Source organism: Xenopus tropicalis, chromosome 2, assembly GCF_000004195.4.
Source record: "Xenopus tropicalis strain Nigerian chromosome 2, UCB_Xtro_10.0, whole genome shotgun sequence".
NCBI classification, from domain to species: domain Eukaryota; kingdom Metazoa; phylum Chordata; class Amphibia; order Anura; family Pipidae; genus Xenopus; species Xenopus tropicalis.
In genome coordinates, this window is record NC_030678.2 from 104,623,442 (window position 1) to 104,648,589 (window position 25,148).

The 25,148-nt window shown below is 40.8% G+C and overlaps 1 protein-coding gene and 1 long non-coding RNA gene across 3 annotated transcripts in view; one reads left to right on the forward strand and one right to left on the reverse strand.

Annotated features, from left to right (window-relative positions):
* Positions 1-13,017, reverse strand: part of akap1 (A-kinase anchoring protein 1) — a 26,870-nt gene extending 13,853 nt beyond the window's left edge. Inside the window, exons 1-2 of one of the 2 annotated variants that reach the window (XM_002936812.5) lie at positions 12,485-13,017; positions 1,170-3,298 (exon numbers count right to left, since the gene is read on the reverse strand). In XM_002936812.5, the coding sequence (XP_002936858.3) occupies positions 1,170-3,273 (2,104 nt within the window). In that variant the 5' untranslated portion in view covers positions 3,274-3,298; positions 12,485-13,017. Of the gene's footprint in view, positions 1-1,169; positions 3,299-12,335; positions 12,418-12,484 lie in introns of those variants that run through there. The other variant, XM_018091608.2, reaches the window with a different exon arrangement.
* On the forward strand, positions 8,115-25,062 carry LOC116408862. The gene is made up of 4 exons (XR_004221342.1): positions 8,115-8,206; positions 8,499-8,533; positions 24,707-24,773; positions 24,890-25,062. It is a non-coding gene; the product is annotated as an uncharacterized LOC116408862 (long non-coding RNA).
* The last annotated feature ends 86 nt before the right edge of the window (positions 25,063-25,148 follow it).

Genomic DNA, 25,148 nt, shown 5'->3' on the forward strand with positions numbered 1-25,148 from the left:
CTGAAACTACGTCACATTTACTTGCTGAGACACAAACAAAATCACTATGTGGCTAATCAGCAGCTTTTTTTTATATATATTATACATCTTGTATGATCAAGTCGCTGATTTGCCACGCAGCACGAACACACTGGTTTAAAACCAGAGTGTTTATGCAACCTGGCACTGGGGGCTCCGTTTTGTTCAGTGTAAAAGTAAAACTGGGTAAAAAGGCTGTGCAAAGAAAAAAATTTTCTTCAATATAGTTTGCCAAACATGTAACCAATGAAGTTTGGAGTGAATGGCTAGCCAGAACACAACTTCCTCCTTTGTATCTCTCTAACCTGTTGGTCAGTGACTTAAAGGAGAAGGAAAGACTAACAAAGAGTTAATCTCAAGCTGCAGGCATAGCTTCAGCTCTCTCAATAGTGCATTTAAGTCTCCCCATATTTCTCCCATTCAGATGATCAGAAGCCTCACAGGGAAAAAAAAAATGCTGAACTCTAAAGAAAGTTCCGATAATGCCTCGCTCCTGCACCAAAAACGGTGTACATGCGCAATGTGTAAGACTATGAGGAAGCTTCCTGTTGATTGGCTCAGATCACACATTCCTAAGGGGTGGGGGAGGAGTTCATAGCATTCTTAAGGGAGTGGGGAGCAGGAGAGAGGAGAGAGTTGTGTGTCTCTGGCACAGGAAAACAAAGACAACAAATTCTGTTTCTTTTGAAAGAGAACGCGCAGCATTACTGTAAGTGCTTATGGCTGTATTTACATAGACCTTTCGGATAAAGCTTACTTAGTTTTTACCTTTCCTTTTCCTTTAAAAGAGGGCCACATGGGACAAAACTGTTCAGCCTTTATAGGTAAGATTTTTGGCCAACTATATTGAAAACATTTTGCATTTTGCACAGCCTATATACCCAGTTTTAGTTTTCCCTGAACTTTCCCTGAAGGGTGGCAAGTCATGTTAGGTAGTAGGTTTATGCATTTTCAAAATACAAAAAACCATCTTTCACCAATTATCATTCACTAATTGACATTGCAAATAGAGCTTCTTTCATAAAAATACATTGTAAAACACTTCAGTTTTAATTAAAATGTTATAAACTCAGAATTATAAATAGGAGCTACTGAGTGCATTCACTAAGCTTTACGTTTATTTTCATTTCAGACATATAGGCCAGGCTTACCTCCTGAGTGATCCACTTCAATATCGGGTATCCACTGACCATCACTTTTTAAATCTGGGGACATTCTCTTCAAATCCCCATTGCTGTAAGGTAAATTCTTGGTTTCCACTGGACTTGATTTTTTAACTTGGTCACTGGACATACTTAATTGCTCTTGCGTGGTTTCGATACCTGATGTGCTCAGCGAATCATATGAGCCAACACCAACACCTGACAACACAGTGCTCTGCAATGGCTCCTCAATGCAAATTCCATCTTCTGATGTGCAGGAACTTATATTTGAGTCATCAATGATTTCATGAACTTCATCAAAGGAATCTACTACTTTATGAACTGGACTAAAGTCAGGCTCTTTTTTTGTCCTGTGAGCCAAGTCTTTTTCAATATATTCCACTTCTTCAGACTGTTGCTCTGGGCAAATATCTTGAATATCTACACTGCATGAGTTTATGTTTTCTGCGTCCTTCTGTTCTGTTTGTAGAGACTCACATGCTAAATCATTTACAGTAAAACTGTCACTTTGTAAGCCACAAGCCAAACCATTTTGCTCCTGTATAACCTGCTGACTTTCTTCTGAGCTTTGGGTCTCTAGCAGAAGGGATTCTCCAATCCCTGTATCCTGTTCTTGGCAACTGTTTTCCAATATATCACTCACTTTGCCTGATAGGATTTCCTGTTTTGCAGCAACAATAACCTTGGAAATGATATTTATTGCTAACTGCTCAACCATTTTTGTATCATAGTCTCCAAAAATCTGTTTTGCATTCCCTTTTAAACTGTCAGCCACAACATCACCTGATGCCACAAACTTTTCAGCTTTTTCTAAGCAATGGGAATATGCACTTATCACAGCAGCACACTTATCTTCCCTCAAGGTACTAGCACTAACAGTCTCAATACAGGTGGTAGGCAGCAGATCCAGCACTTGGGGCTCAGTTTCTTTCAGCACCACAGGTTCAGAATCCCCACCATGTGTATTCCTTTTGTTTTCCTTATCTTGCTCTAGTGCTTCCATTCTTTTTTGCTCTAAAGTTCCACCTCCAATAACCTTCACTAGTTCAATACTATTTGTATCTGGCAGAGAGTCATTTTGTTGCTGAAACTCTTGTGTTCCTGAAACTGACCCTAGTATTATTTGTCCTTCATTAGTTGACAGAGAAAATGGTACTGAGACAGACATTTGGACCACTGCTTCAACCTCCTCAATATCGGCCTCTACACTTTCATTATCAGTAGACTGCACATTCGAATCATCAGTTAAAGTGATTTCTGGAAAATCCAGAGGATGAGAACACACTTCTGTAGTAATAAGCTCAACTAAACCACTGCATTCCTGCCCAGGCAGCAGAATTACCTGCTCTTCACTTTCATTTGTTACAGGTGCAACATGTAATGGTTTATCCTCTGTTGGCTTATCTATTTTTTCTGTTATACATGACAGAGCATCTAAGTGTGTGGGCGTTGTCTGTTCATGCAAACTAACAATCTCTTCATTCACGGCAGCGATTTTTAGAGAACCAGTATCCAGCTTTGATTCACAAACAAATTCACCAGGTGATAAAATATTGCTTGTTTCCTCAGAGCTCCACGAAGTATCATCATGGGGCACTGCAACATTTGTTCCAATAGGTAAGCTTAACAGAGTTTGCGTGGAATCTGAAGAGCATATACACAGATCTTCTACTGAACCAGCTGTGCCTTTAGTTGCTTTGGTATTCCCAGTGGTATAGCATTCAGAAGGATCCACAATCTCATTCAAGGAACATTCAACTATATTTTCAGTCATGGGCTCACTTTCAATGGTCTCCAGTGAGCTGCACTCAATCAAGAAATTCCCTAATTCTTCAGATGCTAAAGAGCTGGCATTTGGTGTGTCTGTTCTATTCAGGTGCACAGGTTGCTCCCTTAAACAACTTACTATGTCTTGTGTGAGAACAAATTCTTTTTGTTCATCATCTACCTGCACTTTATCTGATGGGGCAGTTATACTCTTATGTTTTTTACTGCGCTGATCTTTTTTCCGAGAAAACAACCACCAGCAACCAATAAGAGCTAGCACGCCAGATACTGCATAGGGAAAGATCAAGCGCATACGCAAAGCCATCTTTAGAAGTGGTCTGCAAGGGAACCTGGAAATACAAAAACAAAAATTAAACAAACATTTAACATTAAAATTAAATGATTGGTTATGCCGTTATTATATGCATACATTTTATGGTATATGTACGAGATTGAAGGCACTGGGTTGACTGACAAATGATATTGATGCATTCCTTATCACTAAGGGCTATAACACACGATGCTACTTGTAGCTAGCTACTTGCCCCGGCAGCCAAACGGCAGAAAAAACCCTGCAATAGACAATCCTGAGAATTGTCTCTGCTAAAACAGAGACAGTTATCAGTATTGTCTATTTTTTAGCCGCTACGTATAGCTCTGTGTGTCATTGCCCTAATAAATAGCGTATTAGCACTCTAGCTTTCCTAATCAGAGAGTTCTTTATATTCCTCTCTAAACTTGGGTGTGGTTTGCCGTTGCTCTGAACTGAGCCAATAAAATCCACATATATTATAATTATATAAATATAATTTTACATACATCAGCATGGCATAAAAAAAAAAAAGATGTTTTATGCCATGGCAAGGTGTGTAAAATAATTATAGTGTAATATATTCTGATGTGCATGTGTAACAATTCTGTGTGCCTCCAGGTGAACTTTCTTTAATTGGTAACCAACTAATCTAAGAGGAAGTGCCTTTTTGGTGTTACTGGTCATTTTAAATTTATTTAAAGGAATATCCTATTTTACATTACATAAATAAATCTTCTTAAATGTAGATAGAGTTAACACATGAGGTCATATTATGTGTCTATGTGTAAGGTTTCAGCTGTGGTCAGATACCACAGGTCACATTTAACCAAATTTGCAGAGACAGAATGCCCCACATACACAAAAAGCCATCCGCTATCACTCTTAACTATACATTCTCAAAGATATCAGACATCAAGCTGCTAGTAAGAAGGTGTGTGTCTCCTTTCAAAAGCACCTGATCCTTTCAGGACACTCCATAATTCATGACTCCTTTTTCTTAAGCAGAATAGTTGTACGTCTGCATTTTTCTTCACACTATATCAGCAGCAGCAAATAAACCCAGGTTTCTACCAGATATCTTATCACAGAAAACCAAAATGTAAATTGCAGGTAAAGTTCACCTTAGAATTTACTTTTAGTATAATGTTTCGATTAGCAACATTTTTTGCCAGGTTTTGCCATGAATAAAATGCCTATAGACTACAATGTCAGCAAAAAAAAAAAAAAAAAAAAGTTGCAGTAGCCAAAAGAAATGCAAATTTTTCAGCAAAGCGAAATGGGACAGATCCACTCATCACTAGTGTAATGTAGAAAATTATTTAGACAACAGGAAATGTTTCTTTCTATTTTAGTTTTTTTTGTTCTTCCTCTACACGTCCCTTCCTCTCATTCACCTGCTCTTGAATGTCACTAAGTTTTCAGGGCAGGTGGAGGGCAAAGCAATAGCAGCAAAACATTTTGCGGTGAACTGGCTGTGATTGTCTAAAGAGTAAAGGTCCCCATACACAGGCACATTGTAGCCGCCGATATCGGTCCCTTGGACCAATTCGGCAGCTTATCTGCCTGTGTAGGGGCAGAAACGAGGGGCCTGGCTGACCGATATCTGGCCTGAAATTGGCCAGATATCGATCGGCCAGGCTAGAAAATCCAGTCGGATCGGGGACCGATTGCCCCTTGCCGCCAATATAATTCGATCGTTTGGCCCCAGGGTCGAATTATTATTATTTTTTTTTTTTTAACTACACGCTCCCCGATATCGGCCACCCGTAGGTGGGCATATCGGGTGCAGATCCGCTCGCTTGCAAATCTCGCCAAGTGAGCGGATCTCGGCGTGTATGGGATCCTACAGCAGCCCCTCTGGCATTAGCCAGAATTCACAGATTGGCAGTACAGGCCTGGAAGGAAGGTTCGCACAGACCCATCACCATGAAAGCATAACGTTTGACTTCACCCCATCCCAAGAACTGCTGGCCACTTATTCTGAGCAGTTACTTTTTAGTTCTCAGTTCTGGAGTGCCACCCTATACCTGGCAACAACTTATCAGGTTTAGGTGCCACACTGTACCCAACTTTATTTAATCAAAAAACATTGTAAAAAGGGACATTCTTTCTTACTCATTTTTTAAAAGAAAAGGGTTATGATTCTGTTGCGTAAAACACAGGTAACCGTCAGGGCCAGGAGTTGGCCATTCAGAAATGTCATAAAGTCTAGCAAGCATTTTAAATGTTTTATGGCATTCTGAAGAACAGTGGCCAAATGTTACAACAATATTTAATATTTAAAAAGAAGGTTCCCTACCTTTCACCCACGAGTCACATTCAAATGTAAAGAGCGTTGGGAGCAACACAAGCATGAGAAATGCTCCCCAGTCACTGATTGGGAACTACTGATTTAAAAAGTCAGTAAAAGTGATCTTAATAAATAAGACCTAACCCTGAATTTTATCAACTGGTTTAATCTTTGAAAAAAAATGTAAAGAAATGTAAGAATTTATAGATATGAAGGAGTCCGTTATAGATAATTGAACTGGTAAGGGTAATTTGAGTAGCTTTTTTTCCCCATCACAATGTTCATTCATAAGTTCTTGCGTAAATGCTTAGTTCTAACAGAACCACACAATCTGTGTGCTAATTATGAAATCATAACAAGTGATTGCTGTCTAGGATAAGTAATTTGCAAACCTATCAATATGTGGTTGTATCAACATATACAGTCATGGTCCAAATTGTTGGCACCCCAGAAATTTTTCCAGAAAATCAAGTATTTCTCACAGAAAAGTATTGCAGTTAACACGTTTTGCTATACACGTTTATACCCTTTGTGTGTATTGGTACAGAACAAAAAAAGAAATAGAAAATAGAAAAAAAGAAAATTGGACATAATGTCACACAAAACTCCAAAAATGGTCTGGACAAAATTATTGGCACCCTTTCAAAATTGTGGATAAATAAGATGGTTTCAAACATGTGATGCTCCTTTAAATTCACCTGGGGCAAGTAACAGGTGTGGGCAATATAAAAATCACACCTGAAAGCAGATAAAAAGGAGAGAAGTTCACTTAGTCTTTGCATTGTGTGTCTGTGTGTCCCACAGCATGGACAACAGAAAGAGGAGAAGAGAACTGTCTGAGGACTTGAGAACCAAAATTGTGGAAAAATATCAACAATCTCATGGTTACAAGTCCATCTCCAGACATCTAGATTTGCCTTTGTCCACAGAGCGCAACATTATCAATAAGTTTGCAACCCATGGCACTTTAGCTAATCTTCCTGGGCGTGGACGGAAGAGAAAAATTGATGAAAGGTTGCAACGCAGGATAGGCCGGATGGTGGATAAGCAGCCCCAAACAAGTTCCAAAGAAATTCAAGCTGTCCTGCAGGCTCAGGGAGCATCAGCGTCAGCGCAAACTATCCGTCGACATTTAAATGAAAGGAGACCCAGGAGGACCCAACTGCTGACACAGACATAAAAAAGCAAGACTACAGTTTGCCAAAATGTACATGAGCAAGCCACAATCCTTCTGGAAAAACTTCTTGTGGACAGATGAGACCAAGATAGAGCTTTATGGTAAAGCACATCATTCTACTACCGAAAACAGAATGAGGCCTACAAAGAAAAGAACACAGTACCTACAGTAAAATATGGTGGAGGTTCAATGATGTTTTGCTGCCTCTGGCACTGGGTGCCTTGAGTGCAAGGCATCATGAAATCTGAGGATTACCAAAGGATTTTGGGTGGCACTGTAGAGCCCAGTGTCACAAAGCTGGGTTGCGTCCGAGATCTTGAGTCTTCCAGCAGGACAATGACCCCAAACATATGTCAAAAAGTACCCAGAAATGGATGGCAACAAAGCGCTGGAGAGTTCTGAAGTGACCAGCAATGAGTCCAGATCTAAATCCCATTGAACATCTGTGGAGAGATCTAAAAATTGCTGTTGGGAAAAGGCGCCCTTCTAATAAGAGAGACCTGGAGCAGTTTGCAAAGGAAGAGTGGTCCAAAATCCCCGGTGAGAGGTGCAAGAAGCTTATTGATGGTTATAGGAAGCAACTGATTTCAGTTATTTTTTCCAAAGGGTGTGCAACCAAATATTAAGTTAAGGGTGCCAATAATGTTGTCCAGCCAATTTTTGGAGTTTTGTGTGACATTATATGCAATTTGCTTTTTTTCCTACCTTTTGTGTTCTGTACCAATACATACACAAAGGGAATAAACGTGTATAGCAAAACATGTGTTACTGCAATACTTTTCTGTGAGAAATACTTGATTTTCTGGAAAAATCTCTGGGGTGCCAACAATTTGCGCCATGACTGTATGTGCCTATTAGAAGCCTACAAAAGTACCCAACTTTTTTTTTTATAACGAAGAGTTACTTTAACGTCTAAGCAGTAATGGGCATTTACTTATTATAAATAGTTTATGGATAGCAGCTTTTAAGAGATGATTTACGGGAGCTAGCTGTATCTGATATTCTCACAAAGTCGGCACGCATTCAGCCTTGTTTTATTGACATCAAGGTTTAGGTATTTTTTAATCTCCTTAATAGGAAAAAAGTATATTTTCAGCACAAGACAAGAACTTATACTGAGCAAAAGGCATGCTTGCCCACCTTATGTGGTTGCTGTTACACATTCCTTCATATATGGTTTTAACCAGCACTTATAATTCATAATGTGCCCAACTAAACCCACCCAACATGCAACACTACTACCAATGGTTCCTAAGACTTGGTATCAGGTTTAATACATGCTGTATGCCTCATGTAATATAAACCCTGTATTATACAGTCAACAAGTCTTTTGTGTTCTCCAGTTTCAGGTGAAGCACTGTCTCTTGTCTGTCTTTGAAGGCTAAATACCACCCTCACACCTGCCATAGCCAGATCAATACAGAGTTATACTTGCTAAGAGTTGCAAACAGCTGCTGTTGACAACCATTCGACAACAGGTGAGGGTGTGCATAGTCTGACTGAAAAATACATTCTAGTGCAGATTCCGCTCTTTTTTAAAAAAAAAAAAAAAAAAAAAAAAAGCTTTATAGTTCGTTTTAGTAGGACAATAGTAGCCCATTTAAAGGAACTACAATTTCAGCTTACATTATTTGGCCTCCGTTTTCACATTGTAATTATAAGGTTCTATTCAAACAAATTTTATTTAAGGATTAGTTTTACCAAAATGCCACAATTCAAGCAGAAGTACAGAAAAAAATATTTTTACTAATGAAAGTTTCTCTCCTCTAGGGGCCATTCAATGCACACACAGAGCAGATTTCAGTGTGAGTATGCACACTTGTGCTTTAGTACCAACTCCTCTCTGTGACATACTAATCTTGTGCCTGCCAGCGCATCTATTCAAGGAGCAGAAGACAGTGAATTGTCTTTAAAAGGTGCATTTAAACAATGGCAAGTACTTGTTCTTGTAGGTATTATCAACCTTATAAAGAGGTGAGTTGTCAATGTGTAAGCACAGTGCATGGCAACCAGTGCAGTCTTCCATGTACATAACCTCAGAGTGGCCATGTAGCACAAGGAATTTACAGCAATCTGTTTTTTAAAGAAAAAGTGGCAACCCTTAACCAATGCTAAACTTTGAGAAAAACCACATTGTGCAGCAGTGTATACTGAAAAAGCAAGCGCCAAGTTTTATAAGTTCTTACCATCATGTATTTAATTACATCAATATTAAAAAAGGCACCAACTATATTACTGCTGTCACAACTCTGCCCTCAGCCAAGATGTATATAGATGTGGAACAGACTACATTCCCCAAAACTTTATTTGCTAATAGGATTAATTCCTCTGGTAGCAGCCCAGCTTAGACCAGAAAGAAATTCATACTTCACAGAAGACACAAGCAAAGAAATCTAATAGCAAAACATATAGACATCTTTCAAGGAGCCCAAGTGTTCCCAGGCACCAGGATCACAAACTAAAGCAAGGCTGCCTCCTTTCAGCATATAGTTGAGATTTTCTTTTGTTTTGGAGACCTCATGGTGCTTTGTTTACAGTGTACAGTTCCAGCTGTTACATAAAAATGGCTTGAGTATTCCAGGAAGGGAACAACACAGCCAAAGCAGAAAGAGAAAATGATTGCTTTATATGAGAAAGGCACATCACACAGAGAAAGCAGCAGCTGAACTGAAAACTCAAACAGCACCAACTTATCTGTAAATTGACACCGTTTTCTCAGCGACAAGGTCATATTTTCAGCAAGAAAACAGGTGCAGGGTTAATTTCTGTTATCTATTATATAAACTACTACTATATAAACTTGTTATCTAAAAAGAAAAAACTGTGGCAATGGCACACAAGGCTGTTTTAAGCCCCACAACACCAAAGTATAGGTCAAGGAACCCACTGTGCCAATACCAGTTTGTTAGGAACCCATCCATGTGAAAACTCAAACTTTTTACCCCAACACCAGTGCACTGCATATATATAAAATGTACTGATAATTGTCTCTAAAGTTTAGTAGCCTTGAAAAAGTAGCAGCTACTAGTAGCTCCATGTGTCTTCACCCTTAGGGTGTGTACATTCACAACACAATACAACTCAAAATAATCTAAATATTTGCACGTGCACTTGCAGCCATTCACACGGAAGACAACGGGAAGAGTTTTGGACAATATCAGTCCCATAATTTTTAGTAGCTCAAACACACAAAGCCAAGGTACCTGAAACTGCCCCATGTAACACTGCCCTTAGGCTAATGGCCTAGCCACCTAGCGGACAATCTGCTTTTCTCTACCAAGGGCCATAAACAATATGGTCACAATTCTACTGTTCTTAACATTTGGCCAAATGCTTAGAACAGCAGGAAGTGAAGAGCCGTGACTCTACTCTACTTTCTTATCAGCAGATGCAACTGCATATCAGATATAGCCAGGTAAGGGCTCTGGTACACGGGGAGATTAGTCGCCCGCGGCAAAACTCCCTGCTCGCGGGCGACTAATCTCCCCGAGTTGCCTTCCCCCTGCCATCCCACCGGCGAACATGTAAGTCGCCGGCGGGATGGCAGACGCGGCGGCGCGATTTCGCGCAAATCTTTTTCGGCGATTTCCCGAAATCGTCCCGCCGGCGACTTACATGTTCGCCGGTGGGATGGCAGGGGGAAGGCAACTCGGGGAGATTAGTCGCCCGCGAGCAGGGAGTTTTGCCGCGGGCGACTAATCTCCCCGTGTACCAGAGCCCTAAAGAAAAAGATGGCTGTAAGAAAAATAAGGGCCTGGGTCAAATGCTGAACCTCAAAAGGCGCACCAGAATGACAACAATTCGGAACATTCTGCATTTTGTATGTAGGCAGAAAAGCAGATCCGTTCCCATTCACTGACAAGCATGGATTCAGCATTAGTACAGTTATACTAAGAACTAAACAAAACAACCATTACACAATAAATAGGAATCACATTAAAAATCCATTCTGCCTATTGGTTAAACTTCCTTGTCACTATGAGACAAAAACAAAAGGTTTTTCTGGATAAAGCAACGGGGAAAAAAAAAAAAAAAAACTATGTTTAGCACAGCACATGTCCTACTCATTCATATTATGTTGAAAAGGGGTCTATATTATCTTTATGGTGGCCATGCATAGGCCAATCCCATACCATATAGTATCTGACCAATTGTATACCAAGGGCCATAAACAATATGGTCACAATTCTACTGTTCTTAACATTTGGCCAACTAAGATATAATTAATCCTAACTGGAGGTAAAACAAGCCTATTGGGTTTATTCAATATTTAAATTATTTTTAGCATACTTAAGTTATGGAGATCCAAATAACAGAAAGATCCCTTATCCAGAAAATGCCAGGTCCCGAGCATTCTGGATAATAGGTCCCATACCTATACATGGATTTGCATTTATAAAAATTATTCACTTGCTTCTTCCATTTATTCTAGGATTAGAGAAATGTTCTGTATTTGCTGCTACAATATAAAGATTATTTAATGCACTAAATTAAAGGAATTAAGGTAAACCCCATTAAATATAATAACAGAATATGGGACCTGTACACAGCTAAAGAAAAAAAAAAAATCAAAGCTCTCCTCTGATACTTCCAGTAAGCCCACAAAGAAAGGGTAACATGGTTACTTCCTCACTAGCCCAGTCACGTGTGTGAAAGCTAATTTGATCCCAGTCAGAGCTCCAGGCCCAGTAAGGGTGACATTTGGGAGCATGCCCTATGCAGGCATGCTTTGTGTTTCTGCCCTGACACTGAAATACATGCTCACTGTGCCACTCAAACTTCCCAAAACTTTGTAAGAAGCACACTTTCCACAGAAGAGAAAGCAGAGTGTGGTAATGAGACCCAGTAAGACAGGGGACGGATATGACCTTTGAGCCCAAACTGTAGTATGTTTGGGTGACCTTGTAGATACACCTCAGGTCGAACTTGCATGCTGTGTGCAAGCCCTTGGCTAACCCCCATTAGCTGAAGTGCAACAGAAATAAAGTACATTCCCCTACACTCCCAGCCAGCACCTGAGGCTTCTGGGAGTTGTAGTAGATCATCTGGATTGGTGACGCGATGATTAACCCTGCTGCGAAGGTTACATGCTTTACATGCACACACGAGTTGGAAGAGAGAACATGCCCAGTGGTGTTACGCTGAAGCCACATGGTGACAGATAAATACAATGAATCACAAAAGCTGCCCTCCATGACTGTAAGGAATCTCCAGCGAGCCTCGCACCGAGCAAGGAGTTGTGCCTGAGTCACCAAGCTAACAAAGGGTGCTGCCTATTTATAGCCAGCAGGCCAGCCATTCATGCCCGGCGGGAATGCCCAGGCTGGGAAGCACACGTGGGGGAGCAGCGATGCAAATCAGTGCGCCCCACTATCCGCAAATCAGTGCGCCCCACTATCCGCAAGCTCCGGCGCTTCCCAGCACGCTGCACACACGTGGGAGGCACAGTCCCAGAAAAGACGCGGCATGACGCCGACCTGTAAAGTCACAAGTCCCAGCGCAAGATCGCTCCCCCCGGGCGTAGCATCCACACTTCTATTTGCTTCTGCACCGCCGTATCCCAACACAAGGCACCAGGCTGCCGAACCTGCACTGAGCCCCAGTCACCTTGCATGTTCTACACCACCGTGATGGAGAATGGAAAAGCCCATAGCATGTCGCGCAAGGTGACTGATCCAACTACAAATTTGCGAGTCACTATTGCTCTTTTTTACCCCCCAATACTTAGAATTGCAACACAGCGGCCTCGAACTCACCTACGCCTACTGCTTGTGGCTCACGGCTCCGAGCACCGTCTGGGGGGCGGGGGGAGGACAAGTGGAGGGGGAGAAAGGTGCCTTGTTTCCACGCCTCGTCCAATCAGGTACAATTACGTCACTGAGCTCGCAATAGAAAAAACAGATTCACAACACAAGTTAGTAGCAAGTAGCCCTGCCCATGCTTTAACTCAGGTCGTGTTGCGTCTTTGACCGTGACGTCCCTTCCTTTCCCAATATCATTCCCTGTGGAGGCAGTCATTCAAACTGCGGCTACTCCAGCTGTCTCCGAACTACAACACCCACAATCCCTCTCTTCGGCGAGGGGCATTGTAGCCTAGCTCCGGCTGAGGAGCCAAAGGGCAGTGTAACCATTATATCCTTTCACTACGCTTACTCGTCTAGTCACATAATTAAAGCAATAGAGATTCACTGGGGATGAAACCCGTTTGGTCAGTTCCTAATTTGTGCAAATTATTTAGCTGCCGTTAGAGTTATGGGTAACTTTAATAGTCGATTTCGCAGTTTTACTGCTAGAATCTATTTTCCCGCTTGCTCTACCGCATGAGTCCGCACTCTCTCAGGCGCACTTTTCTCCTCCCTCCATGAATAAATCGGCGCGCCGCTCTGCCAAGAATAGACGTCGCTTTCCCTCTGCCTGGGAGAGGCCACGCCCCCTTTGTGGCAATTCCTATAAATGGGAAGGCGGCCCTGCTTTTCCTTAGGATAGTAGGCTGGGCTCAAACAGGGAGGCAATGTTTATACTCACAGCCAGTCACTAGGACACGTGCTTTCTGCCTGCCACAGGCTGCCTCTTTAGGGCTTAGCTGGAGATTTAGTGTTTGACACTGGGTGCAATGACTAGGGCTTAGGCTAAACATACTTTTTGTATCACAAAACATCAGAGAAACTGGAGCTACTCTATGGGGGAATTCAGAAAATGTGTTGAGAATGACAAAATAAAGTGGAGATAGATACAGTGGTGTGAAAAACTATTTGCCCCCTTCCTGATTTCTTATTCTTTTGCATGTTTGTCACACTTAAATGTTTCTGCTCATCAAAAACCGTTAACTATTAGTCAAAGATAACATAATTGAACACAAAATGCAGTTTTTAAATGAAGGTTTACGTTATTAAGGGAGAAAAAAAACTCCAAATCTACATGGCCCTGTGTGAAAAAGTGATTGCCCCCCTTGTTAAAAAATAACTTAACTGTGGTTTATCAATTTCAATTTTCAATTTCAATATCAATTTCTGTAGTCACCCCCAGGCCTGATTACTGCCACACCTGTTTCAATCAAGAAATCACTTAAATAGGAGCTACCTGACACAGAGAAGTAGACCAAAAGCACCTCAAAAGCTACACATCATGCCAAGATCCAAAGAAATTCAGGAACAAATGAGAACAAAAGTAATTGAGATCTATCAGTCTGGTAAAGGTTATAAAGCCATTTCTAAAGCTTTGGGACTCCAGCGAACCACAGTGAGAGCCATTATCCACAAATGGCAAAAACATGGAACAGTGGTGAACCTTCCCAGGAGTGGCCGGCCGACCAAAATTACCCCAAGAGCGCAGAGACAACTCATCCGAGAGGCCACAAAAGACCCCAGGACAACATCTAAAGAACTGCAGGCCTCACTTGCCTCAATTAAGGTCAGTGTTCACGACTCCACCATAAGAAAGAGACTGGGCAAAAACGGCCTGCATGGCAGATTTCCAAGGCGCAAACCACTTTTAAGCAAAAAGAACATTATGGCTCGTCTCAATTTTGCTAAAAAACATCGCAATGATTGCTAAGACTTTTGGGAAAATACCTTGTGGATCGACGAGACAAAAGTTGAACTTTTTGGAAGGTGTGTGTCCCGTTACATGTGGCGTAAAAGTAACACAGCATTTCAGAAAAAGAACATCATACCAACAGTAAAATATGGTGGTGGTAGTGTGATGGTCTGGGGTTGTTTTGCTGCTTCAGGACCTGGAAGGCTTGCTGTGATAGATGGAACCATGAATTCTACTGTCTACCAAAAAATCCTGAAGGAGAATGTCCGGCCATCTGTTCGTCAACTCAAGCTGAAGCGATCTTGGGTGCTGCAGCAGGACAATGACCCAAAACACACCAGCAAATCCACCTCTGAATGGCTGAAGAAAAACAAAATGAAGACTTTGGAGTGGCCTAGTCAAAGTCCTGACCTGAATCCTATTGAGATGTTGTGGCATGACCTTAAAAAGGCGGTTCATGCTAGAAAACCCTCAAATAAAGCTGAATTACAACAATTCTGCAAAGATGAGTGGGCCAAAATTCCTCCAGAGCGCTGTAAAAGACTCGTTGCAAGTTATCGCAAACTCTTGATTGCAGTTATTGCTGCTAAGGGTGGCCCAACCAGTTATTAGGTTCAGGGGCAATTACTTTTTCACACAGGGCCATGTAGGTTTGGATTTTTTTTCTCCCTAAATAATAAAAACCCTCATTTAAAAACTGCATTTTGTGTTTACTTGTGTTATCTTTGACTAATAGTTAAATGTGTTTGATGATCAGAAACATTTTGTGTGACAAACATGCAAAAGAATAAGAAATCAGGAAGGGGGCAAATAGTTTTTCACACCACTGTATGTTGGATTATCCCCCTTAATCACAAACCTCTATCATTTGCTGTCATTTCACTTTCAATATGATGATAGAATAAGGCAACTTTCCAATATTTTAGGGACACTAAATTGAATTTGCTGCAGGGCCCAGTAACATCTAGTTGCACTACTGATAATCTTAATTAAATGCTTACAATTATTAGCAGTATATTTAAACTGATCATGTGGCAAACCTGTGGAGTAACAACTATGCACCAGAACCGCCTGCAAAAAATCTTCGGAGAGGCCCAAATGGTCTAACTTTTAAACCCAGCCCTCCCTCACCCATGCGGCTGAATCTGGTGTCGGTATAGGTAAGAGCGGCTGAGGAGAGGGGATTTCTATGACCATAGCAGTGATCTCCAACCAGTGGCTCGTAAGCAACATGTTGCTCACCAGGCCCTTGGATATTGTTACCAGTGGCCTCAAAGCAGGTTCTCATTTTAAGATTCCTGGCTTGGAGGCAAATTTCGGTTGCATAAAAAGCAGGTGTACTGACAAACTGAACCTTCTGCAGGCTACCAGTCCCCATAAAGGCTACCAGTCCCCATAAAGGCTACCAAATAAACAGTCATAGCTCTCAATTGGCACCCCCAGAAACATTTTTCATGTTTGTGTTGCTACCAACTGGTCAAAAAGGTTGGGGACCCCTGCTTCGTCTATAGTCACACCACTGTGGCCAGGGGTGTTTTTTGGTCCAGTGCTGCCCTAGGCACTAGACCTAAATATTCCCCTAAAGGAGGCCATACATGTTAAGATCTGCTCGCTTGGCGGCCTCTCAACACCTACAGGTGGGTGATATCGGGTGAATTTAGGCTAATTAGGTTGGTCCCCAATCCGACTAAATTTTTTTACCTGCCCGATCGATATCTGCCCGATTTCAGGCCAGATGTCAGTCGGGCAGGCCCATCATTTATGCCCCTACATGGGCCAATAAGCTGCCTGAATTGATCTAAGGGATTGATATCGGCAGCTACAATCGGCCCGTGTATGGCCACCTTAAGTCACAGAGTACGTGTAACATCACATGCACCAACATTGCAGTAGTGACAGCACGCACAGCGTGCACCTAAAATCTTTTACCAACAGTAAGTTTGCTTTGATTCCAAACCTGAATGCTCAGGACTAACTGAACACTTATGTCTCATGTGGCCCTAGGGATGACACCTTTTGCGATGGCTAACTCTGGGCAGGGGGGCAGGGATGTGATGTCACTGGGCAGGGCAGTGACATCTTGGGTGTGGGGCTATGATGTGGCGATGGACGAATGGCCGATCAACACGTCAATCTCAAAGAGTCCTGGCCAGTTTTCCAAATTGGGGAAATCGGCAGGTTTTGACCCGGACAGTCCTTCTGAAACCTGTGCTGTCCAGTTCAATTATGGACTATGTGGCCCCCTTTTATTTCCTAAGGCTAGAAGTTCACCTTTACAAGACTAAGGGGCAGATTTAAAGGTAAAAATAAGCTTGGGCTTATGTAAAAATGATACACAAATGCTTAGTTGATTTTAGTTGAAAGAGAAAACCATGATGTTCCTACTCTGATTTGACTTGCATGGACTTTTCCCTAAGCTGTTTACCCACTCAGCAGCCGTCTTTCTCCAAACAAGTGTGTAGGGACCTATAGGGTTAATGTGACCCTACACTTACTTATCACCTTGTTACTGGGCAAGGATTGATGTAAGTATTTGGTATTAACATATTATTGGCCCAAGGTTAGACCACACCCTACCATGCTTTAATATAGTGTTAGGAAAGTGGTGGTTCTTTCTTCTTGGCCTGCAGCTTCTGACTTAAGTGGATGTCTCCAGGAAGCCTGGGATTCACTACGGGCCAGAAGGATAGGCCCTAAGGGGACAAATGCCCTTAGAGAAGTTGGGGAGCAGGGACCCCATGAATGAGGGAATAGCAAGCTAAGAATATTTCCTGTCATAGCACATTTAGAAACGTTAAACAGTCAGACTTATTTAGTAAGGGCAGTTTCTGGCTCTAACTAGTAAGTTAGAGGATTAGTCTCCTTTATAGGCTCTGCAGCCTTATTGCAGGGACCGTGGTTAAAAGACAGGTAACAGACTAGTGCTTATCCCTGAACTACCGTCGGCTGTTTGGGATTCACTCCAATAAGGTGGACATCCTAAGGACAAAAGACTATTTCCCAATACACTCCACAGTGGTGCAGAACTGTCTATATCTACTTTACCATTTATTGAGTCTGCCTTGCTTTGACACCTCGTGTACTGTGAGTATATTTGCTGAATCCTGCAATATCATCTTTTGTCTGCATAAATAAACCAGTTGTTATTTTGTTCTGAAAGAGCTTCTGGCATCCATCTACTTATTTACTTCACTTTCCACATACATTTGGCAGTGGGAGATTTAGTTACACAATACCCTCCATATAGTAACTTCCCCTTAGCAAAGGCCGTTCCTGTGGAAGTGGAGTCCAGTGTATCCCATGCTCTATCCTTAGCTGGACATTTTGACTTATATAGCCAAAAAATGGGAAGGGGGGACTTTGGGCCCTTACACCATGTTTGCATATACACACATTATTTGACACTTACACACACATATACAGGAGTCACATTGTGTAATTACTTTTTATTTTGGTGATTTTATAGCATTTTTATTGAATTTTATGTTCTGCATTGCTGTTATTTGCTTGTTTGTGTCCAGAAAACTCATAAAGGTCAGAATTACAGAAAAGCAATATGCCATAGAGTGAATTTTAAGCAAATGATTCTTTAAAAATGTTTTTTCTTTTTCTCTGTAATAATAAACCAATCACTTGTACTTGATGGTAACTAAGCTGCATTAATCTATATTAGTAGCAAAATAATCATATTGGATTTGTTTAATGTTTAAGTGTTTTTTAGAAGACAAAGAATGGTATCCAAATAACAAAAAAAACCTTTTTTAAATGTGTTAAATTATGCAATATTTTTTATTTTGGGGCATCTCCAAGCAACATAGTTGTGTAATCTGCTGAATATTGGGTATCAACAGAAAACCTAAAAATGTAAGGTTTGGGGCATTTTTCAGAAATTAGATAAAAAACACTTAAAACTTTAAATATAAGGTTTGCAGTTTGGAGTAGAAAAACATTTACCCATTTTGGATTTGGCAGAATGTGCTTTCAAAAAATGTATGGTTTTCGGATGTCAACATCAGTGTTGATTCTAATGTAGCTGAAGTGACAGACAAACAGTTCGTACACACTATTTTAATTTTGGAGTCTCTACATGCCACATATTTTGCTACTCACATTATCATTTTGTTTAATAGTCCTCTGCCTTTTATATTTAGGACTTTTGATGTTCTTATCGAAGGACATGTTATAAGATAAGGGGGCTGCTGCCATAAGGAGAGTTGAGAAACCCACCTCAGTTGGCAGCATCCGGCAAATTACCAGGGATGGCAAAAAGCTGCTCCTAATAACTTAAAAAGACGAAATTCTGATTTTTAAGTTAGAATTTCGTCTCTTCTAGAGCAGAAAGAGCTGATGCGCTCTCTACACTAGTGATGCGGCTCCCCCTTGCCCCATCTGATGTAAAAAAGCTAAACGCTAGAGGAGCAGCATCAACTTGGCCACCCCAGGCGACTAGTATCCCTTAGGTGTTGCTGTATAAGATGCTGAAAAAGTGGAATAGAAAGAATTTGTGCTTTCCAACAGTATGTGTTTTCTTGGCATACACTTAGAGCTTGATTTATAATTGCTTGAGATTTTGGGCTCGAGCAATCAATTACTGAAACCACACAGTAGTTCCTGAACTCATGTGTGGTTTCTGCTTCAATTATGAACTCAATTCTGAACACAATTGTTGCCAAGCTTGGTTTTTGTTCCCCCAAATGGGCTTTTGGAAAAAAATAAAGGGTTCAGCACCTAAAACCTGCCGAATTTTTTTCAAAAGCCTGTCTTGGGGAAGAAATACCTGCTCAGCAACAAGCCAAGGTAATCAGAAAAAATGATTACTCGAGCCCATAAAAGCTCAAGCAACTATAAATCAGGCCCTTACGGTCAGATGCATTGTGCACCTTGCAATCTAAAGTAGGCGATTTTGTAAAAATGCTGTGGGATTCTCCTTAAGGTATCTCCATAAAACTATAAATATTTTGTTATTGGGTGCTCAGGTTATCTTAAAGGGGACCTGTCACCCTAAGAGAGAACTCCAAAATATTTTCTGTATTGTTAGTTGAGCAAAATAAACTACAGGTACTTACTCTATATAAATAATATAAATCTTGTTTCCTTCCGTCTTGGAATTACTCAATTAAAGCAAGCAGGCAGGCACCATTTTGTGGACACTGTTATTAAGGCAAGCTTTGTATCATGCCAAAATCTTGTTTATGTGCCAGAAGGGGGGACCAGATGCCCATACCCATGCACTGGCTACACAGTTAGATGAGGAGGAGGGAGGGGAAAAGTGTGATGTGCAGTGACATCTAGGTAATGCTGAATGGAAAGCTAAAGTTATTGCCTGCCCCGCCTCTATGCCTAAGGCATAGAGACGGGGCAAGCAATATATGATTGACAGCTGGGATTTTTAAATGCCTTTATAATGGGTTTGGGTGTGTTAATATAAAAATGAATTTGGGTTTCTTGTTTAATTTGAACAGGACTTTTATTATACAGATTTTTATGTCTGGGTGACAGGTCCACTTTAAAGGACAAAGAGAGCCCTATTCACTGGGGGTTCCAAAATGTTAGGTACCTCAAAGTGGATAGAGTCAACCTGACAATACTGTCAGTTTGGCATCCCCCAGTAAATAGGGCTTTCCTTGTCTTTTATGGATAATGTAAAAATGAGTATTCTGATTGCTGTTATAGGCCAGATTATAACAGCAGTGCTGTCCAACTTCTGTGGTACCGAGGGCTGGAATTTTTCCAGCCTACATGGTGGAGGGCCGACAATGGAAGCCAGTTTTGACCACTCCCCTTTTTTAAACCACACCCATGTTATCACAAACGCGTTTAAGACTATACCCACATTAATGGAGGTAGCGCAGAAAAAACCCAAATGATTGGTGCTCACTGTAGGGATATCAATGCATACATAAAAAGCCAAACGGGTTTTTTTTTATGTATGGATAAATAAACTTTAAGAGTTCTTATTTTACAACACTGCTTCCAGACAACTTTTTGTTGTCTGACATCCGGATGTGCCTGCCAGCAATATTTGTATTCATGATTTCCCTACTGGCTCCTGAAGCTGAAGCTCTGCAGCATGAGCACCCGGACCCAGCGAAGAGCAATACTTTCACTTAAAATATGCTCAAACTGTGATCCTTCAATATAACACAATTTGGTGTCTCACTATCCATGGAGCTATGAATGCCTACATACTTAGGGGCAGATTTACTAATGTACGAACGCTTGGGGCGTTCATTCAAATGCTCCAAATGTATTATAGCCAAATTTTTCGTCGCTGCACGAAAAAATCGGAAAGGTTTTCCTGCTGGGTTCATTACATTTCTAATACAGGGTGATCATGGTTGAGAGATGTAGTTGAGCACATGCCGGTATCATGGCAAGGAGAGGGATTAGAAAAAAAGAAGAAAAATTAAAAAAAAAACAGCTGGGGAGGGAACATAAGTACACACAACATAAGAGAAACCAACATGCAAACATGCACAGATGGAGAGAATATACAAACTTACTGCAGACAATGCCCAAGCCAGAATGCTTGGGACCTGGAGTTTTCTGGATAAGGGATCTTTCCATAATTTGGATCCCCATAACTTAAGTCTGCTAAAAATCATTTAAATATTGAATAAACCCAATAGGCTTGTTTTGCCTCTAATAAGGATTAATTATATCTTAGTTGTGATCAAGTACAAGGTACTTGTTTTATTATTTTTTTTGAAAGGTGCATTTTATTAATTTTTATACAAACAAAAACATAAAGTAACACATTTTACAGTGCAATGAGGAAGAAGTATTGGATTTTCTTTTCCAGGTCAATCTCTAGAATTTGTTACAAACATTAAAGGGATAGGTGTAACATTACAGAGTGTGAGTGTGAGTCTGGCAGCAGTTCCAGCATGTTGGGTCCATCAGCTTCCTGAGTTAGATGTTCAGGGTGTGGCAGAAAAAAGGTGGGGGGGGATGCAGGGGGGGGCTTATAATGCAGCTAGGAGCGGAATAGTTCAGTTTCCCTCTAAGTCACACCATGGGCCCCAAACTTTGTCAAATTTATCAGGTGCGCCTCTAGTCTCATATGTGAGTTTATACAGAGGAGCTACCGCATTCACTAGATTCTTCCAGGCTGTAACGGTGGGGAGGGTAGTGCCCATCCAATGCATTGCAACTGTTTTTTTTGCATAGAACAGGAGTATTCTGTAGCGCATCCGGGAGTTATTTTGAGCGATTATACTGTCTAGGACTCCTAGCAAGCAAGTTTCAGGAGCAGTCACAGTAGGGAAGGCTAAGTTATTCGATAAGTATTTAGTGACTGCTGACCAGAACTTAGCGATATGGGGACATGCCCAGATCATATGAAAAAAGTTAGCAGGGCTAGCTGCACATCTCGGGCACTTATCTGTTGGGGTACGGCCCATCTGGTGCAACCTTAATGGCGTGATATACAGGTGATGGAAGGTTTTATACTGTATCAATCTGTCTCTAGTAGAGATGAGACAGTTGTACATTGTGTCTGTTGCCTCCTCCCAGTCATCTTGGGTGAGTGCTGGTATTTGGGAAGTCCACCATATTTGTGCCGAGTTAAATGGTTTGGGGCCTGCTGAGAGTAAGTTTTGGTATAGATTTGAGGTAAGCTTTGCTGGATTACTAGAGTGGAGGATTACCTCCACTGTTAAAGAAATAAGCTGAGGGGTGAGAGTGCCAAATTGGTCCGTGAATACTGATCGCAGCTGCAAATATTTGTAAAGGTGAAGAGCAGGTTGTTGGGCTTTCTCTCGGACCTGCGCATATGTTGGGAAGGCCGAGTGTTCCATAAGATCTCCCAGATATTTAATATTGTGGCGAGGCCAATATACAAAGTTATGTAATGATCTAAATTGTGGTAAGTATTGGTTACCCCACAGAGGAAGCCTGGGCGTGAGTAAGGGTGGCGGGTGTTTGAGTAGAGTGAGTGTGATGGTCCAGGCTTTATGCGGGATAGTTAGAGTTGTTGGCAATGGGCCTGTGTCTTTAAGGTGTTGGTATGGAAAATTGTTTAGTCCTTCCAGTGAGCCAAGTATTGTTGCCTGGAGCTGCATATTTGGGTTATAAGGGTCATGAATAAAGCACCAGTGTAGGAAGTGTATCTGCGAGGCTAAGAAGTAGTGATAAAAGTGAGGGAGGGCTAGGCCTCCTTCGGTTAGAGGAGCACAGAGTTTCGTCCAGGCCATTCTAGGGGGCCGACTGTTCCAGACAAATGGTAGGATAATTTGGTTAAGTTTCTTAAAGAAGACTTTAGGGATAAAGATTGGGGAATTATGCAATATGTACAAAAATTTGGGAAGGTATATCATTTTAATTATGTTTATGCGACCCCAGAGTGAGAGTGGTAACTTGGACCATTGGGCCAGTCGGGTTTTAAGATCCACCAGTAAGGGGTCTAGGTTAAGTGAGATATATTTAGTAGGATCTACAGTTATCCAGACTCCTAAGTATTTAAATTGATTGACCCACTTTAGAGGTATATTGGGTACCACAGGTTGTGGTTGGAGAGGATCTACGGGACAAAGGATTGATTTATCCCAGTTGACTCGCAGACCGGAATAATGGCCAAAGTTGTCCACTTGTTGCAACAGAGAGGTCAGCGAGTCCCTGGGATCTGCAAGATATATTAGTAGGTCGTCTGCATATAGTGATACTTTTTCTTTGATATTACCATATGTAAGGCCCTTAATACCCGGGGAGTTCCTGATCAGTATGGCTAGGGGCTCTATTGCCAGGGCAAATAATATTGGTGAGAGTGGACTTGTTTTATTATTAAAGAAAAAGTAAATATTTAAAAAAAATTTAAATTATCTGTTATAATGAGTCTATGGGAGATGGCCTTTCCATAATTCCGAACTTTCTGGATAACTGGTTTCCGGATAAGGGTTCCCATATCTGTATAGATAGATGATAGAGAGAAATATATAGAAAGTATGTGCTTGTAACCGTGACATCCAAGACAATGTCTCAAGATCCTAAATACTATACAGTGAAAGGCAGAGGGTAGTGGCACCACAAATACATTAAATACAATGAGAATTAGTGGGAAAATAGACCCAAACACATTATATAAGGATATTAATGAGCTGGAGAGAGTGCAGAGACGTGCAACTAAACTGGTAAAGGGGATGGAAGAATAAAGCTATGAGGTTAGACTGTTGAGGTTGGGGTTGTTTTCTTTGGAAAACAAGCGCTTGCGAGGGGACATGATTACTCCATACAAATACATTAGAGGGGATTATAGGCAGATGGGGGATGTTCTTTTTTTTTTTTTCCATAAAAGCGATCAACGCACCAGAGGACACCCCTTTAGAGGAACGGAGCTTCCGTTCAAAGCAGCGTAGGTGGATTTTCAAGGTGAGGGCAGTGAGGTTGGGGAATGCCCTTCCTAGTGATGTGGTAATGGCAGATTCTGTTAATGCCTTTAAGAGGGGCCTGGATGAGTTCTTGAACAAGCATAGTATCCAAGGCTATTGTGATACTAATATCTACAGTTTGTATTAGTGGTTGTATATATAGTTTATGTATGTGAGTGTATAGATAGGTCAGTATAGGTTTGTGGGTGCTGGGTTTACTTGGAATGGCTGAACTTGATGGACTCTGGTCTTTTTTCAACCCTATGTAACTATTATATACAGTAAAAGGCAATGGATCCTGGACCCCATAGACCTCTATATTGCTCAAAAAAGCAGGTTGCCTGAAGGCATTGTATAGATTAAAATGAACTCCTAAATTGTAGGCATCAGGCCTTTTATTTCTGGGACACTGTTTGATATGTATTAAACTATATGTTTTAATGATTTTGTTACATACATTGGTGAAACTATATGCTTTAATAAATCACTTTTTTGTATACCTTATGAGTTTACATTAATGATTTGGTGTGCAGAGCGACCTTTTATCATTTGCACTGTTTTTTGTCTCTATTTGAATAAGAACCTTTACTCTTGCACCATTTCGTAAATTTGTATAAAAGTGCCCTCCATTAAATGTTAAAATTTGGTTTGCAATCCATAAATGAAAATTGTGATAGAGCATTCGTGATCTTTTATATATTTTTCTATAGTAATGAGCAAATCTGTCTCATCTCGCTTTGCCAAAAAATGTAGGAAAGGGCAAAAAATTTGCAAAATGCACTAAAGTCAGTGGGTGTTTTTTTGTGGCAACTTTTTTCATGTAGTGCAACATTTTTATTTTTTTTTACTGTGGGCCTTTTTTTGGCAGCCATTGGAGTCTATGAAAAATGTTGCTCATCACTATTTTTCTATTATTGCCACTTACCAAATGTATTTTTCTTATTAAGTGATTGTTCACCGTTAAATGAACTTTTAGCATGCTTTAGAGAGTGATATTCTGAGAAAATGTGTAACTGTTCCTTATTAATTTGTATTTCTTTATATTATTTTGCTATTTGCTATTTATTTTGCAACCAGGCCCTGATTTGAATGAGACACAGAAATATGAACAGAAGAGGACCTTAATAGAAAAATAAGTTAAAAAGTAAGAACAACAGTAAACTTGCAGTCTCACAGAGCAAAAGTTTTTGACATAAAAAACTTTACTATAATTTACCTGGCATTGTTCTTAGTTTTTGTGCTTTATGTTCTTTCTATTAGTGATGCACCGTATAACACAATGATAGGATCTGGCCGAACCCCGAATCCTTTGCAAAAGATTCATCCGAATACCGAACTGAAGGAAGGGCTAAAGAGCACTTTGGGCATGGTGAAACATTTTCAACTTCCGTGTTTGAGAAAAAGTCACATGATTTTATGGATTCTGAATCAGTTCAGCCAAAGGCATGGATTCGCCAAATCCTGCTAAAAAAGCCTGAATCTTGTTCGAATGCTGGATTCAGTGCATCCCTACTTTCTA